The 21,597-nt window shown below is 37.2% G+C and overlaps 3 protein-coding genes and 1 long non-coding RNA gene across 4 annotated transcripts; 2 read left to right on the top strand and 2 right to left on the bottom strand.

The window, feature by feature from the left end:
* Positions 1-7,594: 7,594 nt before the first annotated feature.
* LOC136259891 (uncharacterized) lies at positions 7,595-8,439 on the bottom strand. The gene is made up of 3 exons (XR_010703383.1): positions 8,320-8,439; positions 8,167-8,222; positions 7,595-7,802 (listed from the first exon to the last, which is right to left on the bottom strand). It is a non-coding gene; the product is annotated as an uncharacterized lncRNA (long non-coding RNA).
* Positions 8,440-8,442: 3 nt separating this feature from the next.
* LOC136259888 (serine/threonine-protein kinase 33-like) lies at positions 8,443-11,754 on the top strand. The gene is made up of 9 exons (XM_066053444.1): positions 8,443-8,692; positions 8,996-9,100; positions 9,193-9,273; positions 10,140-10,197; positions 10,244-10,411; positions 10,460-10,538; positions 10,587-10,699; positions 10,748-10,833; positions 10,975-11,754. The coding sequence occupies exons 1-9, from the start codon at positions 8,492-8,494 to the stop codon at positions 11,464-11,466; spliced, it is 1,383 nt and encodes a 460-aa protein (XP_065909516.1). The 5' UTR covers positions 8,443-8,491; the 3' UTR covers positions 11,467-11,754.
* Positions 11,698-16,423, bottom strand: LOC136259889 (ATP synthase F(0) complex subunit B1, mitochondrial-like). The gene is made up of 8 exons (XM_066053445.1): positions 16,285-16,423; positions 16,067-16,103; positions 15,957-16,003; positions 15,733-15,869; positions 13,702-13,920; positions 13,578-13,655; positions 13,176-13,277; positions 11,698-11,841 (listed from the first exon to the last, which is right to left on the bottom strand). Exons 1-8 carry the CDS (start codon positions 16,319-16,321, stop codon positions 11,782-11,784), a joined length of 717 nt encoding a protein of 238 aa, XP_065909517.1. The 5' UTR covers positions 16,322-16,423; the 3' UTR covers positions 11,698-11,781.
* LOC136259890 (uncharacterized) lies at positions 16,362-21,482 on the top strand. Its single transcript, XM_066053446.1, has 5 exons — positions 16,362-16,414; positions 16,517-16,628; positions 16,740-16,807; positions 18,164-18,280; positions 21,375-21,482. Exons 1-5 carry the CDS (start codon positions 16,412-16,414, stop codon positions 21,393-21,395), a joined length of 321 nt encoding a protein of 106 aa, XP_065909518.1. The 5' UTR covers positions 16,362-16,411; the 3' UTR covers positions 21,396-21,482.
* The last annotated feature ends 115 nt before the right edge of the window (positions 21,483-21,597 follow it).

The following is a 21,597-nucleotide window of genomic DNA, read 5'->3' as shown; positions in this document are numbered from 1 at the left end:
TTTGATTTCACAACTTTATTCACCCAGGCTTTTTAAGGCCGCACCTTTTTTCACAGCTTGGCTGTTTTTGTGCAGATATCACTTCTTTTTGTAATTGCAAGTTCTAAAGCCAGCCTATGGTTGACCTTGATAATTCCTTTTAACTTTTTTTCCCTTTACTACAGGAATCATCGAAGACTGCATGGCTATATGAAGAACTGAAATAAGATGAATTTTGAAGGTGCGTATACCCCAATGATAGCTGGGCAGATTTGACTCTCAAACTAGGAATGGGAGATGCCCTACCCTGAGGAAGCTTCCACTGCAGAAATGGTTAATTATACTGTCCAAGCACTATGGAGCTACGGATACACAAAAACTTTTTTATTTAGATTTTTTATTATTATTACCAGGGTTACCAGCACCCCTTGCCACCACCCTGACATCACAGGACTATATGACACTACTCCTTCTGAAGAGGAGAGCAAGGAGAGCAAGTCTTCTGTAAAATACAGTACTGAGCAGCATGACCCATACGACTGACTCCTTAATGTTGAAAATACAAGTGGGATAAAAGAACCCATCTATTTGAACGGCTTAATTATTGACAGTGTCGAATCCCATAAAGGACTAGGCATTATCTTAGACCACCAACTTAAGTTCCACTCACACACCACAGAGGTTGCTGCAAAAGCCAACCATTTACTGGGATTGATCAGGATATCTTTCGATTATCTAGATTCTGATATGTTGATTAAATTATTTACAGCTTTGGTATGCCCTACGCTTGAATATAGCAATGCAGTATGGGGGCCTTTCTTTGTTCTCGGTTCTCGATCAAAGAAAAATAGAAAAAGTCCAACGCAGGGCTACACGTTTGCTACCATCAGTTAGAGACAAGCCCTATGAGGAGAGACTTTCAATACTTCAGTTACCATCTTTGACTCATAGGCGTCAGAGGTGACATGATACTTCTACACAAGATTCTCAATAACTATTTTAATTCAGATTTTTCCACTTTATATACAGTACCTACTCCAATGCCAGGGGACACCAGTTCAAACTGTTTAAGTATCATTCAAGATTAAACTGTAGATCAAAATATTTTTTAATAGGTTAATTAATGATTGGAACACTTTGCCTACAATTGTAGTTAACACTAATTCTGTAAATAGTTTAAATCCTTATTAGATAATTACTTAGATTTACTTTTGTATAAATTGTTAATTGTACTGTTATGTGCTGATCTGGTATACAGGCGGTGCCTTTACCAGTACTTTAATCATAATCATCTCAATTTCGGTTTTCGTTGTTCATACTTCCGTTTTTCTCATGTTCAAAACATGGATAAACTATGGTGAGGATACTTGGGTACTAGGTGCAACTACCTTAACTTGGACATAAAAAAAATGCCTTCAGATGTTTGCTTACCTCCCCAGAATGCTGAAGCATAAACATCTACACGAGCTCCTTCCTCATTATTAGCAGTTGCATATCGAAGGCCGGGTCTCACCTGTAAAGAGGCTGCAACGGATGTATGAAAACGGCATTTTCTGGTTCCATAAAACGAGTATGTTGCCCGCCCACACTGGCTGAACTTGGCCACATGACATGGCTACTTTCATAATTTTTGTAGAATGTTCTAGATTTTCCATTGGTATAGATTTATGAAATTATGAACTAGCCTATCATTTATAAAGTGGAAATAAAGTGAGGTGATCAGCAGTGATAGCAGCGGCTCAGTGGTTAAGGATTTGGGTGTTCAGTATGGAGGTCCCTGGTTCGAACACTGGTCAGTAACTATTTTTTCCCGACAATTATTATGCACCTTTATCACCCCGCGGTGATCGTTCTATTAGAGTATTTTGACATGGCGATTTACAGTTGTTTGGTTTTTGCCTTGTAACTCTGTAGCTGTCAATGAAATTTCTTTTAAACCACAAAAGATTTGAGTTATGATGGTTAACCTATATGCATACCAATTTTAAAGTTACTCCCATAAGTGGTTTTACCCTGTAGGCATGACAACAAGTCGGCCTTTTTTTAATGCAAATAACTGTCCATAGCTCTATTATCACTATTAGTAAGATTTGAAATAAACTTGGTACGTGATTGTGCCGCAATACATTCTTAAAGTGTACCAAACCTCGATAGCTTAAGACAATTGAACTACACATTTGCATATTATAATGGTTTTTGTAAAGTGTGCAAAAAGAATAATCTAAGCCCTCCGAGCCCCCTAAACAAAGAAGAAAAAAAACAAAGAAATTAAGCCAAATTTTGAAGGCTTATATTTCACGATCGTGTTAAGCAATCTTGCTCAAATTTGGTATGAGGGGGAGGGCATTTGCAGTATAAAAATAATTCCAATTCGAGAAGGGAACATGGAGCTACGCATGCATGAAAACCGCGTTTTGTTTCTTCCTGTAAATATACTCACGGTGTGGTGCGCTGGCTTTCTTGGCCGCACAACACACTACCATGTGTCTTGACTAAAAGTATACAAAGTAGTGAACCAAAAGATATATTAATGATGGTATAGTTACCTACTTTGGCATTGAACAAATCATGATAACAGCAAATAGGATTCTCTCACATAACTGTGTTGTACTATACCACCATTCATATACCTCCTGATTCACTACTTTAATTGATTTTATACACTATACTATTCAATTATGCAAAGTGTGCCTTGTGAGTTAGAGTGTCTTCAAGTTGAAAATCATTATTTCATAATAAAGATATCAATGGAGACACATGAAGTCGACAGTCAATTGCTTTATCCCAGACAGTATTGCATGATACACTATCTTGTTATAACTGCATACCAGAAGATTGGAATTTATATGGTGGTATATCTCTTTGTGTACAAAGCATTTTTTCAAGAACATGGAACATGTCCTTTATAATAGTGTACAACAACATAGATGTCAAACATTGTATATAAAATCATGTATTTTGGTACATAACAATTAATGTGATTACTCTTTGGTCATGGAGTAAGATTGTGAGTGATATATAAAAGTGACATGGGATTGTGTTAAATATAATTTGGGATAACAATAATGGCATTTATGCTGTTCCCATGCAAGCATCTATGCAGTTATATATATAAAGAAGGTGGAATACTATTGCACCCGTGCAAAAATGCACTTGTTACTATATATGACCATTGTGTACATTTTTGTATGAATACTGTAGTGACACACTGATAAGAGAGTATCAGCACAGCTTAATTGTATCCTTCAAAGAAAAAGTGGTTGTTCAATTATGAGAATCCTATTTTATCTAAGACTTTTATTAGTATGCCATAAACGTATGAAACGATCTCAAACTCAAGGTTAGCCTGTGTGGATATTAAAGGGAATTTCCGTAGTCTAATTATAATGAATCGCCACCAAACCCAGATCAAAAGATTTGCAGATTAAGTGGTACCAATCCAAAAGGAATCCAGCAAAGAATGACAGGATAGTGCCCAAAACTTGAGAGTTATAATATAAATTCTGTAGTTTACTGGTTTGTACCAAATTGTAAACTGTAATAACTTTGTTGTTGTTGAGTTATTGTCATTTACACATATTCAACATAGTCTGGCTCCTTAGTATATAATGAGTAGTGGTTTAGATATAGTAGTTTATGTGATTTGGTGACTTGGCCATTTCCCAATGGACACTGAGAATTTGGCCATTAATTGATCACATAGCTATGTTCTATACCATATGCATATTTTGTACCGTACGCGTATGGTATATATCATACACGTATGGTACAGCAATCTGTACCATATGAGTATAGCTAACCTGGTAAGCGTATAATATCAAGCAGAAGGTTTTTGCACTGCCATACCTATTGACTATGCCGGATGGCACTCTGCTTTCATTTCCTTTCGGGGAGGGGGAAGGGCTAGTCTTGCTTAGCGGTTTCTGTTCAGTGAAGATCGAGATACTCTAATAGAGCAGTCATATTTTGATCTGATTGTTCTATTCTCTAGAGCTGAGATGTATTTTGCTTTACTGCGATTAAGATATAATCTGCTTTACTGCGATTAAGATATAATCTGCTTTACTGCATGATGCATACCTGTATTATGCAATTTAAAATAAAAGAATATTGATGGCATGATACAAGTTATGTATGCATCTTATTTTGTTAGGACAATATACAACATAACTGCAGGGGTCTAGACTCAGGGGTAGCATGCACTGATACCCACAGGGTGGACAGTACAGGAGCCCTGGCAAGATTACACTTATAAGTGAACATTTGAGCACTATACACAAGATCTAATTTTTTTTATAATAACAATAACACAGTAAACAATGACTGGAATTCATTGTCCCAATCTATTGCTGATTCTCCTTCTTTAAAACACTGTTGGACAGTCATTACATCTATTTGATTTTGTGTAATAATTGATATAGCTAAGTACATACTTTATGGGTGTACAGGACAAGCGCAAGCCTTTATCCTTAAAAATACAAATAAGACTGCGCCAAAACCTTGCCACATGCAGACTCAGTACAATACAAGCATACTTTACATACGATGACATATTATTAATTTTTATGAATTTTGTGGTTGCTACTTCTGCCAAATCATAGAATAAGCACTGATACTGCTGAATGAATGAATTGGACCAGACATTTGCTTGAGACCATCTGCAGCATTCTACTACAGTCATCAAGTGACTTGATCATGTATTTGTAAAGCTATATAGCTGACTTTGAATTAATGCTTTACAGAATTGTGCACAAAGTTTAGTTACAACAACATAATTGCAATATTAAATAATAATACTTTCAGACCTGTGGGTCTACCAGTGTCACCAGTGACTAGCATTGGTAGCTGGACATATAAATTACTAGTAGGTTAAATTTTAAGGAGTATATAGGAAGAATCCTATAGTTAAATAATGAAATACTGAGTTCATATAAAACAGGAATCATGGAGCATTAATTTGGAGCAGGGAGAGAAGTAATACTAAGTACAAAATAATTTTTCAATATAAATTTATTTGATGGGACTGATAGATCAATTATTGGTGTACTATTCCATAGTCTGCAATTGCAATTGCAATTGCTACACATATATTGCTTCCTATTGGATTCATGATCCATTGTTTAATTGATACAATGAAATTTCAACAATCAGGCCATTATTACATAATGCTACTCTTTAATAATCCTAAGGCTGCAGCACATGTTGCTGTAGACCTTCAGTGCTGGTCACTGTAAAGTGTTAATAATAATAATAATAATAATAAATACCTGTAATAGAGTTAATGATATAAAGTAATGATGTGACATGATGTAATACGATGTAATTTATGCATACCTGTAATATAAATATTGCGTACTGTATAAAGTTGTAAGAGTTAATTGTTATTGTGTGCTTTTAGTTATTGATTAATAATATTATATACAGTGGTCTGTGCTGCCTATACATGGTTTGCCCAAGAGCCTACGCTTCCCTACAATTAGAACAATACCCACACATGTGTCTTTACAAATACATAACATTGAGGGAAGTAGCAAAGAGATTTAATGTTGATACAATAACATTGAGGGAGGTAGCAAAGAGATTTAACTGTAGAGAAAGCAATGTTCCAGTTTGCGAATTAATGTAAATCTGGCTGTAGCTTAGTATTATTAGACATGTTACTCTAAGACTGATGTGTATAGTAATTAAGAAGAAGAGTATAGCAGATATATAAAGATGTTAAGACAGTAAGGGGCCATGTTGCACAACTGATGACACTTACGAAGTTCATTTCTTAAGTTGTTAGCTTTGCACAAGCAGTATATGTATAATTCAGTTAGAACTTACTAGCTACCATGCACGTTGTAATTGCTCTCCTTGCTTATTTACCCAAATGTGTTGTAAATTGTCACACTTATAATTGAGTATAAAAGACCATCTGCATGCATCTGATAGCTATAAAGTAGCATACACAGTACCATTCATGAAGTTCTGCAGACAACGTGTGATCATGTACATAAGATTTAGGTACATAAGTAGGACTATAGTGGGAAATGCATGGGCGTGGCAAGGAGTAAAATGTATGTGTGTGCTGATGAATAAATTTATAGTTACAGCTAAGCAAATTATTATGTTGAGTTCTAAGTTTACTCAACTAGAAATGCTTGTAAAGGTAGATCATTGTAGCTAGGTGATCAGATGGCAAGGCTAGAAGACACTGAGAAGAGGCATAATATGCATATGGTACATACCATACATGTATGCCTATACCGTACGCGTATGGTACAGAAAATCGTACTGTATGCATATGGTATGTACCATATGCGTATGGCACAAAATACCCATATGGTATAGAACAGCTACAGCTGCTTTGTGAGTTTGTTTGTGCTAAACAAGCATAAGAAAAAATTAAGAATTTTAAGTTCAATTAGGGATCATAGAAAAAAGTAACAAGGTTACCTACACCTGAAGATATACTGTACCGCCCAAATGTAACGTTGTCTCGCTAGAGTGCAAGTAATTAAAAAACTTGCTAATTAAAGGGCGTGGCACTCATTTTACTCGTGAGTATTCATTCCGTTTTGTTTGGGATGAATACTCGTGAGTGAAATGGGTTCCATGCCCTTTAATTAGTGAGTTTTTAATCGCACTCTTGCAAGACAACATTACATTTGAGCAGTACTGTACTAATGGACATTAAATCCCTATACCCATGACTGAATTAGGGATTGGCAGGTATAGGTGACCTCCCTTGTTTCACTACTCCTTTTTACCTAAAATTCTTATTTTATCCTTACATACACTTGTTTGTTTACCTTTTTTGTAACATTATCGATTATGACTGGTGAACACACGCATACCACATTAAGAATGGAAGGAATGGCACCAGGCTTATTATTGTTTAAGAAGTAAGTCCATTCAGTATGTACTGAGGACCAGTCAGGCTGAAGCAACGTCAAACAGTGAATAAAATCAAGCCTGTATCCTTAGCTGCTATCGAGTTATGCTGGGATAGTCAGGCAGGCAGGCAGGCAGGCAGGCAGGCAGGCAGGCAGGCAGGCAGGCAGGCAGGCAGGCAGGCAGGCAGGCAGGCAGGCAGGCAGGCAGGCAGGCAGGCAGGCAGGCAGGCAGGCAGGCAGGCAGGCAGGCAGGCAGGCAGGCAGGCAGGCAGGCAGGCAGGCAGGCAGGCAGGCAGGCAGGCAGGCAGGCAGGCAGGCAGGCAGGCAGGCAGGCAGGCAGGCAGGCAGGCAGTAGAAAATTCCACGAAATAAATAAGTAGCAACTTTTTGGAAATGTTTCAGGTCACACTGAAGGCACATTTGGGCTTGGTTATACCTAACCAATACTGCCAAGGCACCATGAAGGTATTGTGAGGCTGGTTTTAGGGTGATATTTTTGGCCAAAAAAGCACAAACCTCTAATCAGTACTATTGTAACCTCACTACACAATAAAGCATTTATTTCTGGTTCAACAATGCAGTCTTTGTTCTCCTTTTTGAAGTAGTTGTAATCAAATCAAACCAGTAAGCTTTGAGATAATTATAAGTAAAATCAATGTTACCCATTTAACCACCTGATTATTATCTGGTAGTTGTGAGAACCTCAAAATGATACCAGACCGCATAATATGGTTTGTAATAGAAATGTTAAACTTTTGTCATTATGTAATGTGTGCATTATACACATAACTAGTTAGTTATATACATTCCAAGGTGGTCTTTTTATACACACAAGTTACCTTTCAAACAGACTATATTGTAATCATTTAATGTTCTGCTATTCACACAGAAATGTTCAGTTCAATAATGAAGTAGTGTTGGAGTTACTAGTTTGATTTCTTTGATCTTCATGGAAAAACAAAGGATACATGTATATACTACAAGAGGGTGAAGCCAGCTACTACATATTATTAAATAACCCGAGTAGAGTGTTTGCTAGGGAATTACCCTATGGTATGATTTAATTACAGCTTGATACCCAGATTGCTTCAAATCAGAAGCTTGTGCATTATTGTGATGAGAAATTCAAGTGTTTATTTGATAAATGGTAACTCAGTCATCATGCCATTGAAATATACAATTCTCCACTTTGACTTGTTTTACGGCATATTCATGAAAAACAGACTGATCAGGTCTGAACAACAACTTTTAAAGTAGGTAGCTTCATATGACCCGTGTACAGAAATAATGTAAACGTATCAAGACTCACCTGTTAAAGCATGATTATATGATCAAGAGCTATAACATCAAAGATGATTTCTCAGCCTACAAGGATAATACAGTATAAAATATGTCATTATTAGACCAAGGAGGTTTTAGTTACCATATCAAAAGTAATTTTTGGATATTATTTCTCACGTACCTGTCATAATGCCTTGCAGAAATATCGCACCAACGGTTTTGTGGGTTTAAATCCAGCCAAACGCGATAAAACCTGTGTAGCTGTATTAAATGTCACGTAACCGATGTGCGCAAACGTTACTATGGCAATAAAATAGTAACCTAAATTATACGGGAATTCAGTAGAGAGAAGAATGTCGTTGCATATGCATCGACCATCTCATTCCCCGAGCGAGCGAAGCGTTCCTCACACGAGGGTGGAGGACGAACGCCAGATAGAGGAATGCTACGTGAGTGGCGAGGTATTGGGAAAAGGAAGTTTTGGCGTGGTACGAGAAGCTGTGCATAAGAAAACTGGCCAGAAATTTGCCATTAAAGTTATTCACAAAGAAAAGGTAAGCCTGTTTTGGTGGTACTCGCGTATGTCTAGGTGTAGAGTGCTTGTTTGTAAGCAACAACGAGGTTTTTCTCACCTATCGTGTAGACTTTTTTGTCGTGAGTTGGCGACTGCTTTGTTCAACCGACAGTGTTCAAAAATGTGCAGTTAAATGCATAAACACTGTTTGCTCGCCAACTACAATTTCTTCCTTTAATTGTTATCTAATTTTGTCACATTGGTGTAAAGTGTTGCGAGGTTACGAATGTAGATACTTGTCAATACTGTTCTAATGGGAAAATTGTACTATTTTTCACTGTAGCCGGGAAGTGTTGCTATCATGCTATTGGAAAGAGAGGTGGAAATTTTAAAGCACCTTCAGCATCCTCACATTATTCAATTAATTGAAGTTTTTGATTCATCAAAGGTAAACTTTTGTTTCAGTAATTTTGTTACGTTTTAAGCTGTTTACTTGGTATATGCGTCCTTTATAAAGTGTTTGTTAATGTATCGTTGCAGAGAATGTTCTTAGTGCTAGAACTGTGTAAGGGAGGAGAGCTACTTACTCTGTTAAAAGCTAAAGGGCACTTCACAGAGCAGGTACACTAATGTGTAATATTTTGTCGTAAAGGGTTTGCATCATTTTAAAAGTGTTTGCAGTGGCCTTTCGGTATATTGCTGTAAAGCGGATAACATTCTGTTTGTCACGTCACAGTATTCTTATCATGCATGTAGTTTGTAGTGTTGCACTGTGGAAGTAAAAAGAATTGCGTCCTTTTTATTGTCCCGCTTTGTGGAAGATGCAAGCATACCATAGTTAATCAGTTACATACTTGTTTACTCAAAGGACAGCTAGTAAGTTAGTTGAAAGTACATCAAGATGGCTCTTTATGTCACTAAGATGCTTTGAGGTTGCGTTTTACTAGTCGTTACAATCAGTTACAATCGGCTGCGGCTGAATCACTACAAGAAATCGTTCAACATCATCAGCTGCAAGAACCCTGCCAGTGCTTGCGAACATATGTTCATTCGATGCCGCACAAAGACAACAAATCCGGATTCTGTACATGGATTCCCATGTCGGCTTTCATTTGTTACCACATGATTTGTACTGATGTGCAATGGCTTCACACTCAGAAGTACCGTTTTATCCTTTTATTCTTCTGCTCTTTTTTCTCTATGCATGTACCTTTCAATGTATGAATGTACTATTTCTACAGCTGGAATTATCTTGTTGCACCTGTTCTTACAATAGTTGTACCCTACTTCCATGTCTATTTTGAAGCTTTCTGACTGCTGCAGCCGCAGCCTTCAGTGTTGCTAATCAGCTGGCTTTTATTAACTGGGCTCTGCTCCTAATTTGTTAACAAGATCAGTGGGAAGCACACACTTTACCTGTAAATGATACATTTAACCTAATGTATTTATAAAGGGTTTTGTTTAATGATGTTTGTGTTTTGGTGCAGCAAACTCGTCAGGTGATGGAGCAGTTGATCGATGCAGTGGTGTACATGCACGATCGAGGTGAGTATTTAGTACAGTGAGTATTACACATATTGCTATTGTGTAGATATGGTACACCGAGATCTAAAGCTTGAAAATATTCTACTGACTACTGCAGACTTTGGACCAGGCTTTAGCATAAAGGTTACTGATTTTGGCCTCTCTAACATGAGGGGCGTAGCTGGGTGTGATGAACAAATGATGGATAGTCGATGTGGCACCTTATTTTACATGGGTAATGGAATGGTATATGTTTGTAGTGTATTTGTTTGATTGCTGACAGCTCCTGAGGTTTTAAAGAACAAAGCTGAGTATAGTAAACTATGTGATATTTGGAGTATTGGAGTCATCATGTACACACTGTAAGTATAGAATTAATAGAATACGTGTCTTCACATGTTCCATGAAAGGCTGTGTGGCCATGTTCCTTTTCGAGATGACAGGCCTGCCGTGCTAGAGGATATGATTTGCAAAGGAGAATTGAAGTTTACTGAAATTATATGGCTGGATATACATGAGACAGGTAGGCTGAATACCTGTACTAACAGCCTAGGCATCATTGTCATTACAGGCAAACAGTTAATACGGGACATGATGCAGGTTGACCCTGCTGCTAGAGTCACAGCAAGACAAGTCAGGGATGATGGCTGGATAACGGTAACTTAACTTGCACTACAGTAGGGTCACCATATAGCTTTAACAAATTTAAAACCAAAAATGCTTCTAGAAATTGTGTATGTATTATTAGAGTAACTCCTGAATTGCAATTACATTGTTTAACAACTGATACATTTTCAGGGTGATCCTGCAAAGGGAGGGAGGATTGATGTGCTCCAGCTGATGGCAGAACTCAGGTGTGTGGACTCTGAATTGTCAGACAACGAAGAGCCTTCCAGCAGTGACCAACCTTCTATCAGTGACCAGCCATCTACCAGTCAACAGCAAAATACACTGGAAATTCCTAACGGGCTGCCTTCCATTCAGGAGTCGGTCAGTGACAAGACTGTTGGTAGCAAACCACCTCGATCACCTAGTGGTACATCCCGTCCACCTAGTGGTACATCCCGTCCACTTAGTCGTTCCCCTAATAGTGCAAGTGGCAAGTCAAAAGCACCGGCACCTCCCAGATCATTAGCTGCTGCCAAACAGCAAGCTGGAACCCGCAGGTCATCTGATTCTTCAGTTGTCAAAAAGCCACTTGGCCCTAAACTACGTCCTGGTAGCGTTAGCACCAGTAAAATGCAAAGCAGATCTTCATCAACGAGTTCTAAAAAACCACCCCATAGTTAGTGACGGTATTAAAGTGTTTATTCAAAATTAAGAGTATAACTCGCTGTTGTAATTAGCTGATCAGTCTAACTGATTAAACCCAAGAACTGCATCACTTATTTATGTATGTGTTGCCAATATTTAGTGCATTATTTATTGATACCCTGTAATTTAGGTTGTGTGTGTTGTAATAACATGTCAGTTAATAAAATGTTGTTAAGTGGAAATCATTATAATAACCTGTATACTAAATATCATCAATATTCTGAATACTTTGCTAATAAATTATCATACAATGTTCGTATCAGAGCAAGTCAACATAAAACAGTTCAGTTACTAAGCTTTTGCCTTTGCTAGTGTTTCCAGCTGGCCAATGCAGTAATCAACACTCTCGTCCTGTAGGGAACAAAACAAACCGCCAAATCACAATGACCACATAAAATATTATTAGGGGAGAATTTTTTTTTTACAATTGTTGTGGAACACAGTGAACCTACATACCCTTTGGACCCTGACATGCTTATTGGTGGAGGAGGAATACTATTAAATGTGACGAAGAATGTGAAACGTTGAGATAAAAGCAATGTTATCTACATAATAATTAAACACTTTTTGTATGAACATGCAGTGATAAAAGGTAAAATGTCAAAATTTCCACTTAACAGTATATAGTTCAGACACATGGTGTCAGAGATCACCTTTTCATCCTACGATATTCTTCCTAACACCAATGTTGCACTAGTTCACAAGTACCACTTAAACAATGATGGCCTACCTTGACCAGTGTACAATCTTCTATTCAACATAAGGACCTGACGCAAAGTATATGGTAACAAACAGCCAGACTTCAGCAAACCACAAGCCTCATATATGAGCCCAAATTTTGCAAAGCAGTCAGTTTTCACTGGTGAAATTGTACAAGACACAGTTGATATTTTTCAGTATAATATTTTGATCCAAGAGTACTACTTTCAACAAGAAATGTACAATGGAAAACATCCTTAAACCCAACTAACATATACAAAATAGAGAGATAAAAACTCACCATACAGAAATGATGTGTAAACAATAACTTTTTTTGTCAGAGAACATGCTAACTGGGTGAACAATAAATCCTTATACCTATAGTTAGCATGTCACATGTGCATTGTGAAATGTACCATATAGGGGGAAAGTTTCAATGGGTGAAACTTTCGTGGATTCCGGAAAGTTTCCCCGTGAATGCACATGGAAATTTCTGCAGCAGCCCAGCTTCTTTTTGTGAGCCACACCTACTTATTGGGATTGTCTGTAGCTAGTCATATGTGGAATCACATCCATTTAGTAAGTGTGTTGCTGCAGTCTGAAGACATGTGCATTGCTGTGTGTATGCCCAACCACGCCCACTTTATCAATCATCAGGTGCCAGTGTATGTATGCACCGTATTCGTCATGAGCCACGCCCACTTATCAACATATGCACGGCTAAGCATTTGAGCGGGTGCCACCATACTTTAGTCCACCGCAAAAGTTTAACCATGAATAAGTTTGTTTGCCCTCTACCGGGAAACTTTCGCCCATCGAAACTTTCCCCCTATACGGTACACTGTTAGTATTGAGTGCTATAGGCATGGCAATAAAGTACAATATAGTTGGCCTCTTTGTTTAGAATTGCTGCTAAGAATTTACCAACTCCTAACAGTTAGCAATTTGATGACAGTTGTCATAATATCACTACATTTACACACTACCTCCTTGCCGACCACTCCTTTCCTAACTTCAGCTTCTAGCCAGTCCACAAGTTGTTCCTTCTCAAACCTCTTCTGAAGTTCTTCCATTTCAACATGATAGTCCTAACATACAAATGCACTAATGTGTACATCTACTGTGACTGTCAGACAGTTAATACAAAGTGAAGTCAAAATGCAAGTGTGTAATCACGATTATAAGCTTTAAATAATTCACCCCTCCAGTATAAAGCAGTTTGGACATATTTAACACCCTCACAAACTTATGATACAGTAGGTACAGACAGAAACACAAACACTTTTCAATGTCTCTGTTTGTCTGTTTTTTGTTTTAAGAAACAATGTGCATCAGTATGGTGAGTGACTACAAACAGAACACATACTACTACACAATTCATCACTAACCAATATCTTCTTCACTTTATTACGCATCACAGATTGACGCCTACGAAACTCAGTCTCCAATACCATAGCATTGTTCTCCTAATACCAGCAAGTAAGTGTGATACTAAGTGATGAGTTAACTTACATGATGGATCTCATACAGTTCATGCCGTGTATTGAGTGCAGGCTCCACACTGCATTGGCTTTCAATGGAATCTTCTAACTCCTTAATTTCTTCATTGAGGCCTGTATACAACCTTTGTCGCTCCTTTTCAACTTCTGCATCCAAATAGTTGGCTACTGGCTTTCCAAGCCTCCGCATCATCATATAAATCACAATGGCAAATGACACCCCTGCTACAGTCTATGTACAAACAAGAAATTATAACTGCAAAACTACCAGAAACATTCAACATTTTCACAAGTGTACGGAAATTTAGGGATCATAGAAATGAACAGATACCTGCAGGACATTTAATTCCTACTTTAGTCATATATGGAACATAGCCATGACCGAAGAAGGGATTAAACTACAGCTGCAGGTGTGGATGACCTCTCTTGTTTTATTTCTATGATATCTACTCAAATACAATATTTCTAATACTTCCTTGCATTTGTTTGTTTACTTTTTGCAACATAATTAATGAGTGGTGAACTAACACATACTGCATCAAAGAAAAAAATGCTGCCATCAGACGTAGCTATCAATTCAGTGACTTAACTCCAGCATTACAAAACGAAGAGTGGTATGAAAAGTGCCTCTGCAATCAATTCAGTCACTACAGAAATTACAGATGATACTCGTGATAGCCAGCTCCACTGAAGCCACCATGTATACATTACAACATCTGGTAGTGGAGGAAGAATGGCAGGACAAAGGTAAGTTTGTGATACAGCTGCAGCTGGTGAAAAGGCATGTCTTGGGCCAAAGCAACATCAAAGAGTGAAGAAATCAAGGTCATATCCATAACCATAGTCAAGTTACGCTTGGCTGGAGACATCAATTAGTTGGTTAGTCAGTCAGTAAAGAATTTTTACAACAAAGTCTGTTGGAAGGATTTGAAATCGTTCTGCAGGCTTGACCAATACTGTCAAGCTGTCATGAAGAGGAAAAAAAAGAGGCTGGTTTTAGAGTGGTATTTTTTGCCAGAATAGTCCATAACCGTCATGATCCCTACTAAGGCTGGAACGAAGGTCAAATTTTAACCTCCGAAGCTTCTTGCAAGAAAGCTACTGAAGCTTCAACACTTCGTTAATTATGCCATATTAGTAATTCATGATCAAAATTTACACCCATATGGTCTCACACTTTGTTGCAGCTGCATGCAGGTTGCAGTACAGCTGTTTAGATTGCATATACAGTGAAACCTGTGTATTACAAACACCTTAGGCCAATCAATAGTGTTCTGATTATCAAGGTGTTCTGATTTTCCAGGTCAGTTTACATGTTAAGGGATAATTTGGGATGTGTCCAAATTGCACAGGTGGCCTTATTTTCAAGTGTCCTGATTAACAAGTTACCAAAATGTATCAACATTAGTTGCATACTTCCAGACATGCCAATATCCATGATTATGATGCTTTGAAGGAGTAAAACCACCTTTGAAGGTTCTGAAATTTCCAAAGCCTTGTTCAGTAATTAGTCTGTTTAATAAAGAGGATTTCTCTTTCCAGATTTTACGTATCAAGCCAGACCGTCCTCATTATAAAGATAATTTATTTAGAGAATTTGTTAAGAGACTGTACTTTGTTAAAGGACTGCTTTAAGTCTTACACCTATACACAATGCTAATAGCAAGAGTTCATAATATATATATTTACCTAAATATATATATTATGAACTCTTGCTAATAGGCATCAGTTACTTAGAACATTCTGAACAATTTTAAACTCATCGGAATTACATGTTAAGGGGGGGGGTATTAAATCAATGGTACCAACAGCCTAATAGCATACTGAATAATTAGCTGTAGTTAGTAATTTACAAGCAAAATTTTACAAAGAAATGTCAATTTGTAAAAATCATGAAGGAATTTTACCTCTTGTTTACTGTAGATGAAAAAACACATTGGCATATAGCAAATGTAGATATATCAATACAGTATTTTGGAGGATTTTGCCACCAAATTCACTAAACTCTCACAATCACACTTTACAGTATGGCAAACAATCATACCTCTGCATTAATTACATAAATTTCTTTGGACAATGCAACAGCCGTTAATCCTAATCCCAGCACCCATGGTCCAGTATAACCAGTCTTCTCCCTCAAGATAGCAGAGAATGGCCCTGGTGCTGCCTCTGGTGTTGGTGCTAGTATAGAAACAATTAATACACTAGTATGAAGGGTTTCAGTTGCGTTCGTGGTGCTCTCTAATTAGAATATAGTGTGGTTTCTACCTTTATTATCTGCCTTCAGTACTGCTGAAGTGGACAATACTCTAGCGCTGAAGAAACAACAACAAAGAATTCATTACATACATTCTATAAGCACCCCGTACTACGCTTACCTTTCGGACAACAAACCCTGTCTTAACATCGACACCCCTACAAATGGAACAGTAGAAACTACTTTCTAATACATATATAATTTGCATAAACTGTTTATGGTGTACGTATCAAAAATATGTAACTCAAGCTTTTGTGGCGGAAGCAGCTACTATTAGCCTTTGTGCAAAATATATACATCTTGTATCTGTATACTCTTTGCATCATTATAAGCCCTTACCATTTCGACACTGTGAAGCAAGTATCGAACAAGCCATGGCAAACGCCAATCGCCTCCGCTATAAGACTAATAATTTTATTACGCGCGTTCTCTCAAATTTGAGGCGTCAGGATTGGAGGAACAGAAGATGGTAAGAAAATCCGTTCAATCCTGTCCATCGGTCTTTTCACTCTGCATGATTTGTGTTTGGGTATATTATAGCACTTATTTCTTTATTGTTCGTTTGGTATAGGTGAACGTTCCGAAGACGAGAAAGACGTTCTGTAAAAGTAAAGAATGTAGCAGGCATACGCTGCACAAAGTTAGCCAGTATAAAGCTGGAAAGGCCAGAATTTTCGCAATGGGTTAGTGTTTTTTTGTTTATACCACTGTCGTGCAGATACAGTAATGCATTTGCTTTTCACGTGTGGTTGGCATTAATTAGAGTGTGTATTGTAATTACTTTGTTTGCGTAGGTAAGAGGAGATATGATCGCAAACAGAGAGGTTATGGTGGTCAGACCAAGCCTATATTTCACAAGAAGGTGAATTATTCATACACTAGTATGCAATGAAATCTTAGGTCTTTAATTAATTCTGTGCACTAGTTATAGCAATGTAGCCGGCAATGGTGCCAGGTCAACAAATCTATTACCTATCTAGTGTCACAAGTTATGCTTTGTAGTGACCTCCGTTCCACATAAACCGCTTTCATGAACCCTAAAGCATATGTGACCGGATTTGTGAAAAGTGGTCTTCCACACACATCTGTAACTTAGTGTTCAAGTAAGTATTAGCCTGAAATTTTCACCGTCTATTTAGCTATGTTGTTGCTCACATCTGACCAAATTTCAAGTCAATACATCTCTTTCCAACCTGGAGTTATGAATCGTCAAAGTTGGTAAATTGGATGTGTGTGGAAGACCCCTGTTCACAAATCCGGTCACATATGTCGCTTCTATAGTTAAGATGTTAGATACTTTGGGTATGGTCTTGGCCAATATACCTTACCTTCCTAGAATTTAAGTATATAGGACTACTGTGAGTGGACAGGCACACAAGCATGCAGACACATTTTTAAACCAGGCACACTCCCACAGCTAGAGTTTAGCTCGTTTTCTAGTGTATGTCCATACCCACACGAACAAAACTTTGTACACTAAAATTAGCCTATGTGTGAGAAATGGATATTTATTTTGCGTAAGAAAGTGTTATAGACACTATAAGAAGATACTTCTGTGTAGTATGTACTATAAGTCAACTTGTCAATTTCAGGACACTAGTTACATGATCATAGCCAAGCATGGGTACTTTAGTAAAATGAAGTCGCTTTGGTGCATGACCGGAACAACAGTATCAAGCACATTAGTTGTATGAAGAAGGAAGGTTTTGAAACATCAAATGAACTTTCTTTAGAAAAAAAGGTTGATGGAAGGTTCTCTTTCATATTGGTAAACAGGATTATAATTTAGCTGTCATCTAACTCTAAACAGTATGGAAGTATTTTCTAATCTCATTCGGTACAGTAACAGTATTGTTAAATACCTTTTACGATACATAAATGGATATTGCCCAGCACACATTTACCAAATTTTGTCTTCATACAAAATAAGAAATCACCTCTAGAAAATTGCACTTTTCTGAATTTTACTTTATTCCTAGACATTTCAAATGGCTTTTCACTGCTTTTAAAATGGTTATAATTCTGCAACTCCTTACGCTATTTTTGTGCCTGCAAGCCCTGCTGGGCACAAGACTTTTAAAATAGTTAAGCAGGCATCTTTACTTCTTTGATGCTAACAGTTATACAGTGATTAAATTCAGTTGACTGCTGTGCTGTGGTATCACTGGTTTGTGTACATTGCTAAAAGGGTTCCTACTATATTAGTTTGTTATTCCAGGCCAAGACCACAAAGAAGATAGTATTGAAAATGGAGTGTACCTCATGTCACAAGAAGAAGCAGTTACCTATCAAACGTTGTAAACATTTTGAACTGGGAGGAGACAAGAAGAGAAAGGTAAATATGGATACATATCTGTTATAACAGCTTGGCAGTATTGGCTAGACATAACTAAGCCTTCAGAGCAATCCAAACCCTTCCAACAAGTTTCTATGAAATTTTATTTTTTGATTTTATTTATTTGAATTTTTTCACTGACTAATGTTTCCAGCCAAGCATAACTTGTCAGGAGTGTATATTAAATTCAATATCAGTTTTTACATCCAATTAAGTACAACCCCTTCCCCTTAAGTAAGTAAATAAATAGGATTCCCCTTGAAGTCAGCTGTTTTAGCATGATTCACCTCACCATAGACAAAGTTTACCAATGTAATGAGTGTAAAGTCAGCAAGTTTATTGGGAATACCAAGAAGACTCCTGACTTAACCCTTGTTCCCAAATGATAAAAAGTTAGCTAGCTAGCTGGTTACATGTATGCATTGTAAAAGTACATTCAATTAGGGTTGGGAGGTATTTAGGTATTAGTAGTTAATAAAGGTATTTTTCAGATACCGAAGTGGTTTTCTAAAAATACCGAATACTGAATTTGATGTAGTAATAATAATTGTTGATGGTTTAGTGGTGACCATACGTACATGAAGTCAAGTCCCATGTTTACACTGTGGACAAGCACAGAGCTTTGTGTGTTGAAACACAATGGTTTTTTTACTTTTTGGGATACTTCAAACTTACTTTGTGTTGTTTCATTTGTATAAAAGACTAATAGCACAATGAAGTATTCATTTATTTACCAGTTAGGCACTGGAGGGCGAACACAGAAGGCAGAACTTGTACGAGGTGTTTACCACTAACCTAGGAGCCTAAGCGAAAATCTTTGGGTAAAGTGAAATGGGACTATCTTATAAGCATTTACAATGAGCCTTTTCCACAATTATGTTAGAAGAAAACAAATTTTAAGCCAAAGTTTGTTGTGGCAGTGCCACATTGCACACTGAACTGAACTTTCATATTTGTACTCATTTAGGTGATATTGAACTTTGAAAAATTCCATTCCAGCAGTCCATCCACTATTTATATACTCCCCATAACTTGTCTATGGATAAGGTTACTGGCTTGATTTCTTCACTGTTTGACATTGCTTCAGCCCGAGACGTGCCTTTTCACCAATCGCAGCAGCTACATTGCACGCATCATGGACCTACCTTGTTCTCCTTTGTGTCCCATTTTTTTCTCCACTACTGCATAGGTGTTGATCAGCATAGCTTCACTGCTTAATTTTCTATGGTGTGACTGGTTTGATTGCAGTGGCTCTTCTCGTACTGTTCTTCATTTGTAATGCTGTGTAATGGGTGGAACATAGTTGAATGTAAAATTACAGTTGAGCGTAGCAATCGCAAAGTGACTTTTGCTTCATTTCTAGCCGTTATATTGACAGGAATTAAATGTCAGATAGTATTATTATATAGCTACTGATGTAGATGACCTCCATTGTTTTTTAACTTGTTACAATAGTAAAGATAAAACAACGTTGCTTAGTGATATTTTTCTGGTTTCAAGATGCAATAACCACAATTTTGTCCATGTCTATGAGACAGCTCAGCCAGACAGGAAAGTTGAAGGTATAGTTGATAGTCAACAAGGTGACTGCTCATGTTTACTCACTGAAGAAGTATATGTGATACAATGTATATGACTTACACTATTGTGTATATTAAATCATGAACATAACTTAGTTTGGGATGGGACAACTAGAGTACAGGTGAATAGGATAGTGAAGAGTTAAACACCTTGTGATCTTTATACTATATCAATGACCTGTAATTGTACTCTGTTGTTGTCACTGTGGCCCAAAAGTATTTGCCAAACGATTGAGTAATCTTTTTTTTTCCTGTTACAAAGTGCAGTCTTACTCCTTGATACACTCTTAGAGACTTTGTAAAACTTTTGGTTCACTTTATTTAGCACCAATTGTGTTGCAAAGTACATTTTAAAGTCGTTATTTTACTAATCTAGAAGCCATTCTATGTGCATCGCTACACACAAGGTGTTTTTTATATCAACTCCTACATACAAGTCCCACACTGTGTGATATATTGATATTTATTGTATTAGAACTGATTAGATAGCAGGCTTTGTAAGTGACAAACCAATTCTTAGAAGGAAAGAAATGAGGTGCAGACTATATGGCACTGTGATGTGACATGGAGTCATGGACAGTGATGAGATGATATGGGTTAAGTTAGGGCATAAATAGAGCCATCAGCTAACTATTACTAAGGGAAAAGTTGAAGAATCCACGTTTCATCAGCTTATATCTGTCATACAGTATGAAAGTTGTAGCTTTATCATGTAGTAATGATTGTCTATAACTGGTAAAGCTGTGCGTGGAGATTAAACATTTGTCCCAATTTTCCTTGTTGGGTTTGCCATTGTAACAGCCCCCCCCTACTGGCTTCTCGTTTAATCATACTTGTATGGAGTGTGTAATTGTATACAATAATTACTTGGTTAATTACTTTTAAAGTGGCTATTAGGCTAGTTTTAAAATAAACATGACTTGTTTACAGAATTACCCACTGGCTGTACTTTTACCAACTGTCAGTTTAAAAATTACTCATTGATATAAGGCATGTTGTTTATATCATCCGTAAGTGTGGTCATCAAGGTGCGACAATACTGTATGTTGCAATACTATCCCATCTGATCGTTGTTTGTAAACTTGTCATTTCTTATGGGTTCAGGGAGTTGCATGACACATACTTCAAGAATTCTGTAAAATTCCTACATGAAATGATATAGCAACCAAACACACACTAGTTTTTGTTTATTTAAGTGGATTGGGTGGGCTGTTGTTTAACATGAGATCACGAACCCCGTGATAGACTTAGAAATGTACACACACAAATGCTTGACATGCCATGAATATAGACTGTTCTCTGTCTCTACCTTTACTCTATAATTTCCACCCCCTTAAAGATGAGGTGTGGAGGCTGATTTTATAAGCTTATAAATATTTGTATGTCTTTACCATATAAACGTGTGTTACTATCACTACCAGGATAAACATAATCAGAATAGTGGGTGTTGAGTGATGTGATATAAGTAGTGTATGTTATTCATGAATAATAGTGTTCTTTTTGTTTGTGTATAGGGACAGATGATCCAGTTCTAATTGACGCCCAAAACTGTTCATACTGCACTAATACACTATTACATGTATGATGTTTCTTTTGGATGAGAATGATGAATTGTATTTATACTTGTTGGCATATATAGGCCTAAGAGGGTGGTAATTATTTGAATGATATTTGATAGTGGTAGATTAACAAATAGTGACAGATGCTTTATAAACTTCACACGTTTTATGTCTGGAA

Source organism: Dysidea avara, chromosome 7 (assembly GCF_963678975.1).
Source record: "Dysidea avara chromosome 7, odDysAvar1.4, whole genome shotgun sequence".
In the NCBI taxonomy this organism is placed as follows: domain Eukaryota; kingdom Metazoa; phylum Porifera; class Demospongiae; order Dictyoceratida; family Dysideidae; genus Dysidea; species Dysidea avara.
Note: the sequence above shows the minus strand (reverse complement) of the source record. Positions and strands in the feature narration are given on the sequence as shown.

What these genes read in the sequence shown, in the direction of transcription:
- LOC136259888 (XM_066053444.1), top strand. Translation starts at nt 8,492, where the DNA reads ATGTCGTTGCATATGCATCGACCATCTCATTCCCCGAGCGAGCGAAGC. An exon ending in AAGTTTTTGATTCATCAAAG is followed by an intron (nt 9,101 to 9,192) that starts GTAAACTTTTGT and finishes GTATCGTTGCAG; the next exon opens with AGAATGTTCTTAGTGCTAGA. An exon ending in GCTGGATATACATGAGACAG is followed by an intron (nt 10,700 to 10,747) that starts GTAGGCTGAATA and finishes TTGTCATTACAG; the next exon opens with GCAAACAGTTAATACGGGAC.
- LOC136259889 (XM_066053445.1), bottom strand. Translation starts at nt 16,321, where the DNA reads ATGGCTTGTTCGATACTTGCTTCACAGTGTCGAAATG. An exon ending in TGCTTCACAGTGTCGAAATG is followed by an intron (nt 16,104 to 16,284) that starts GTAAGGGCTTAT and finishes TTCCATTTGTAG; the next exon opens with GGGTGTCGATGTTAAGACAG. An exon ending in ACTGAAGGCAGATAATAAAG is followed by an intron (nt 15,870 to 15,956) that starts GTAGAAACCACA and finishes TTTCTATACTAG; the next exon opens with CACCAACACCAGAGGCAGCA.
- LOC136259890 (XM_066053446.1), top strand. An exon ending in GGCCAGAATTTTCGCAATGG is followed by an intron (nt 16,629 to 16,739) that starts GTTAGTGTTTTT and finishes TTGTTTGCGTAG; the next exon opens with GTAAGAGGAGATATGATCGC. An exon ending in GAGGAGACAAGAAGAGAAAG is followed by an intron (nt 18,281 to 21,374) that starts GTAAATATGGAT and finishes GTTTGTGTATAG; the next exon opens with GGACAGATGATCCAGTTCTA.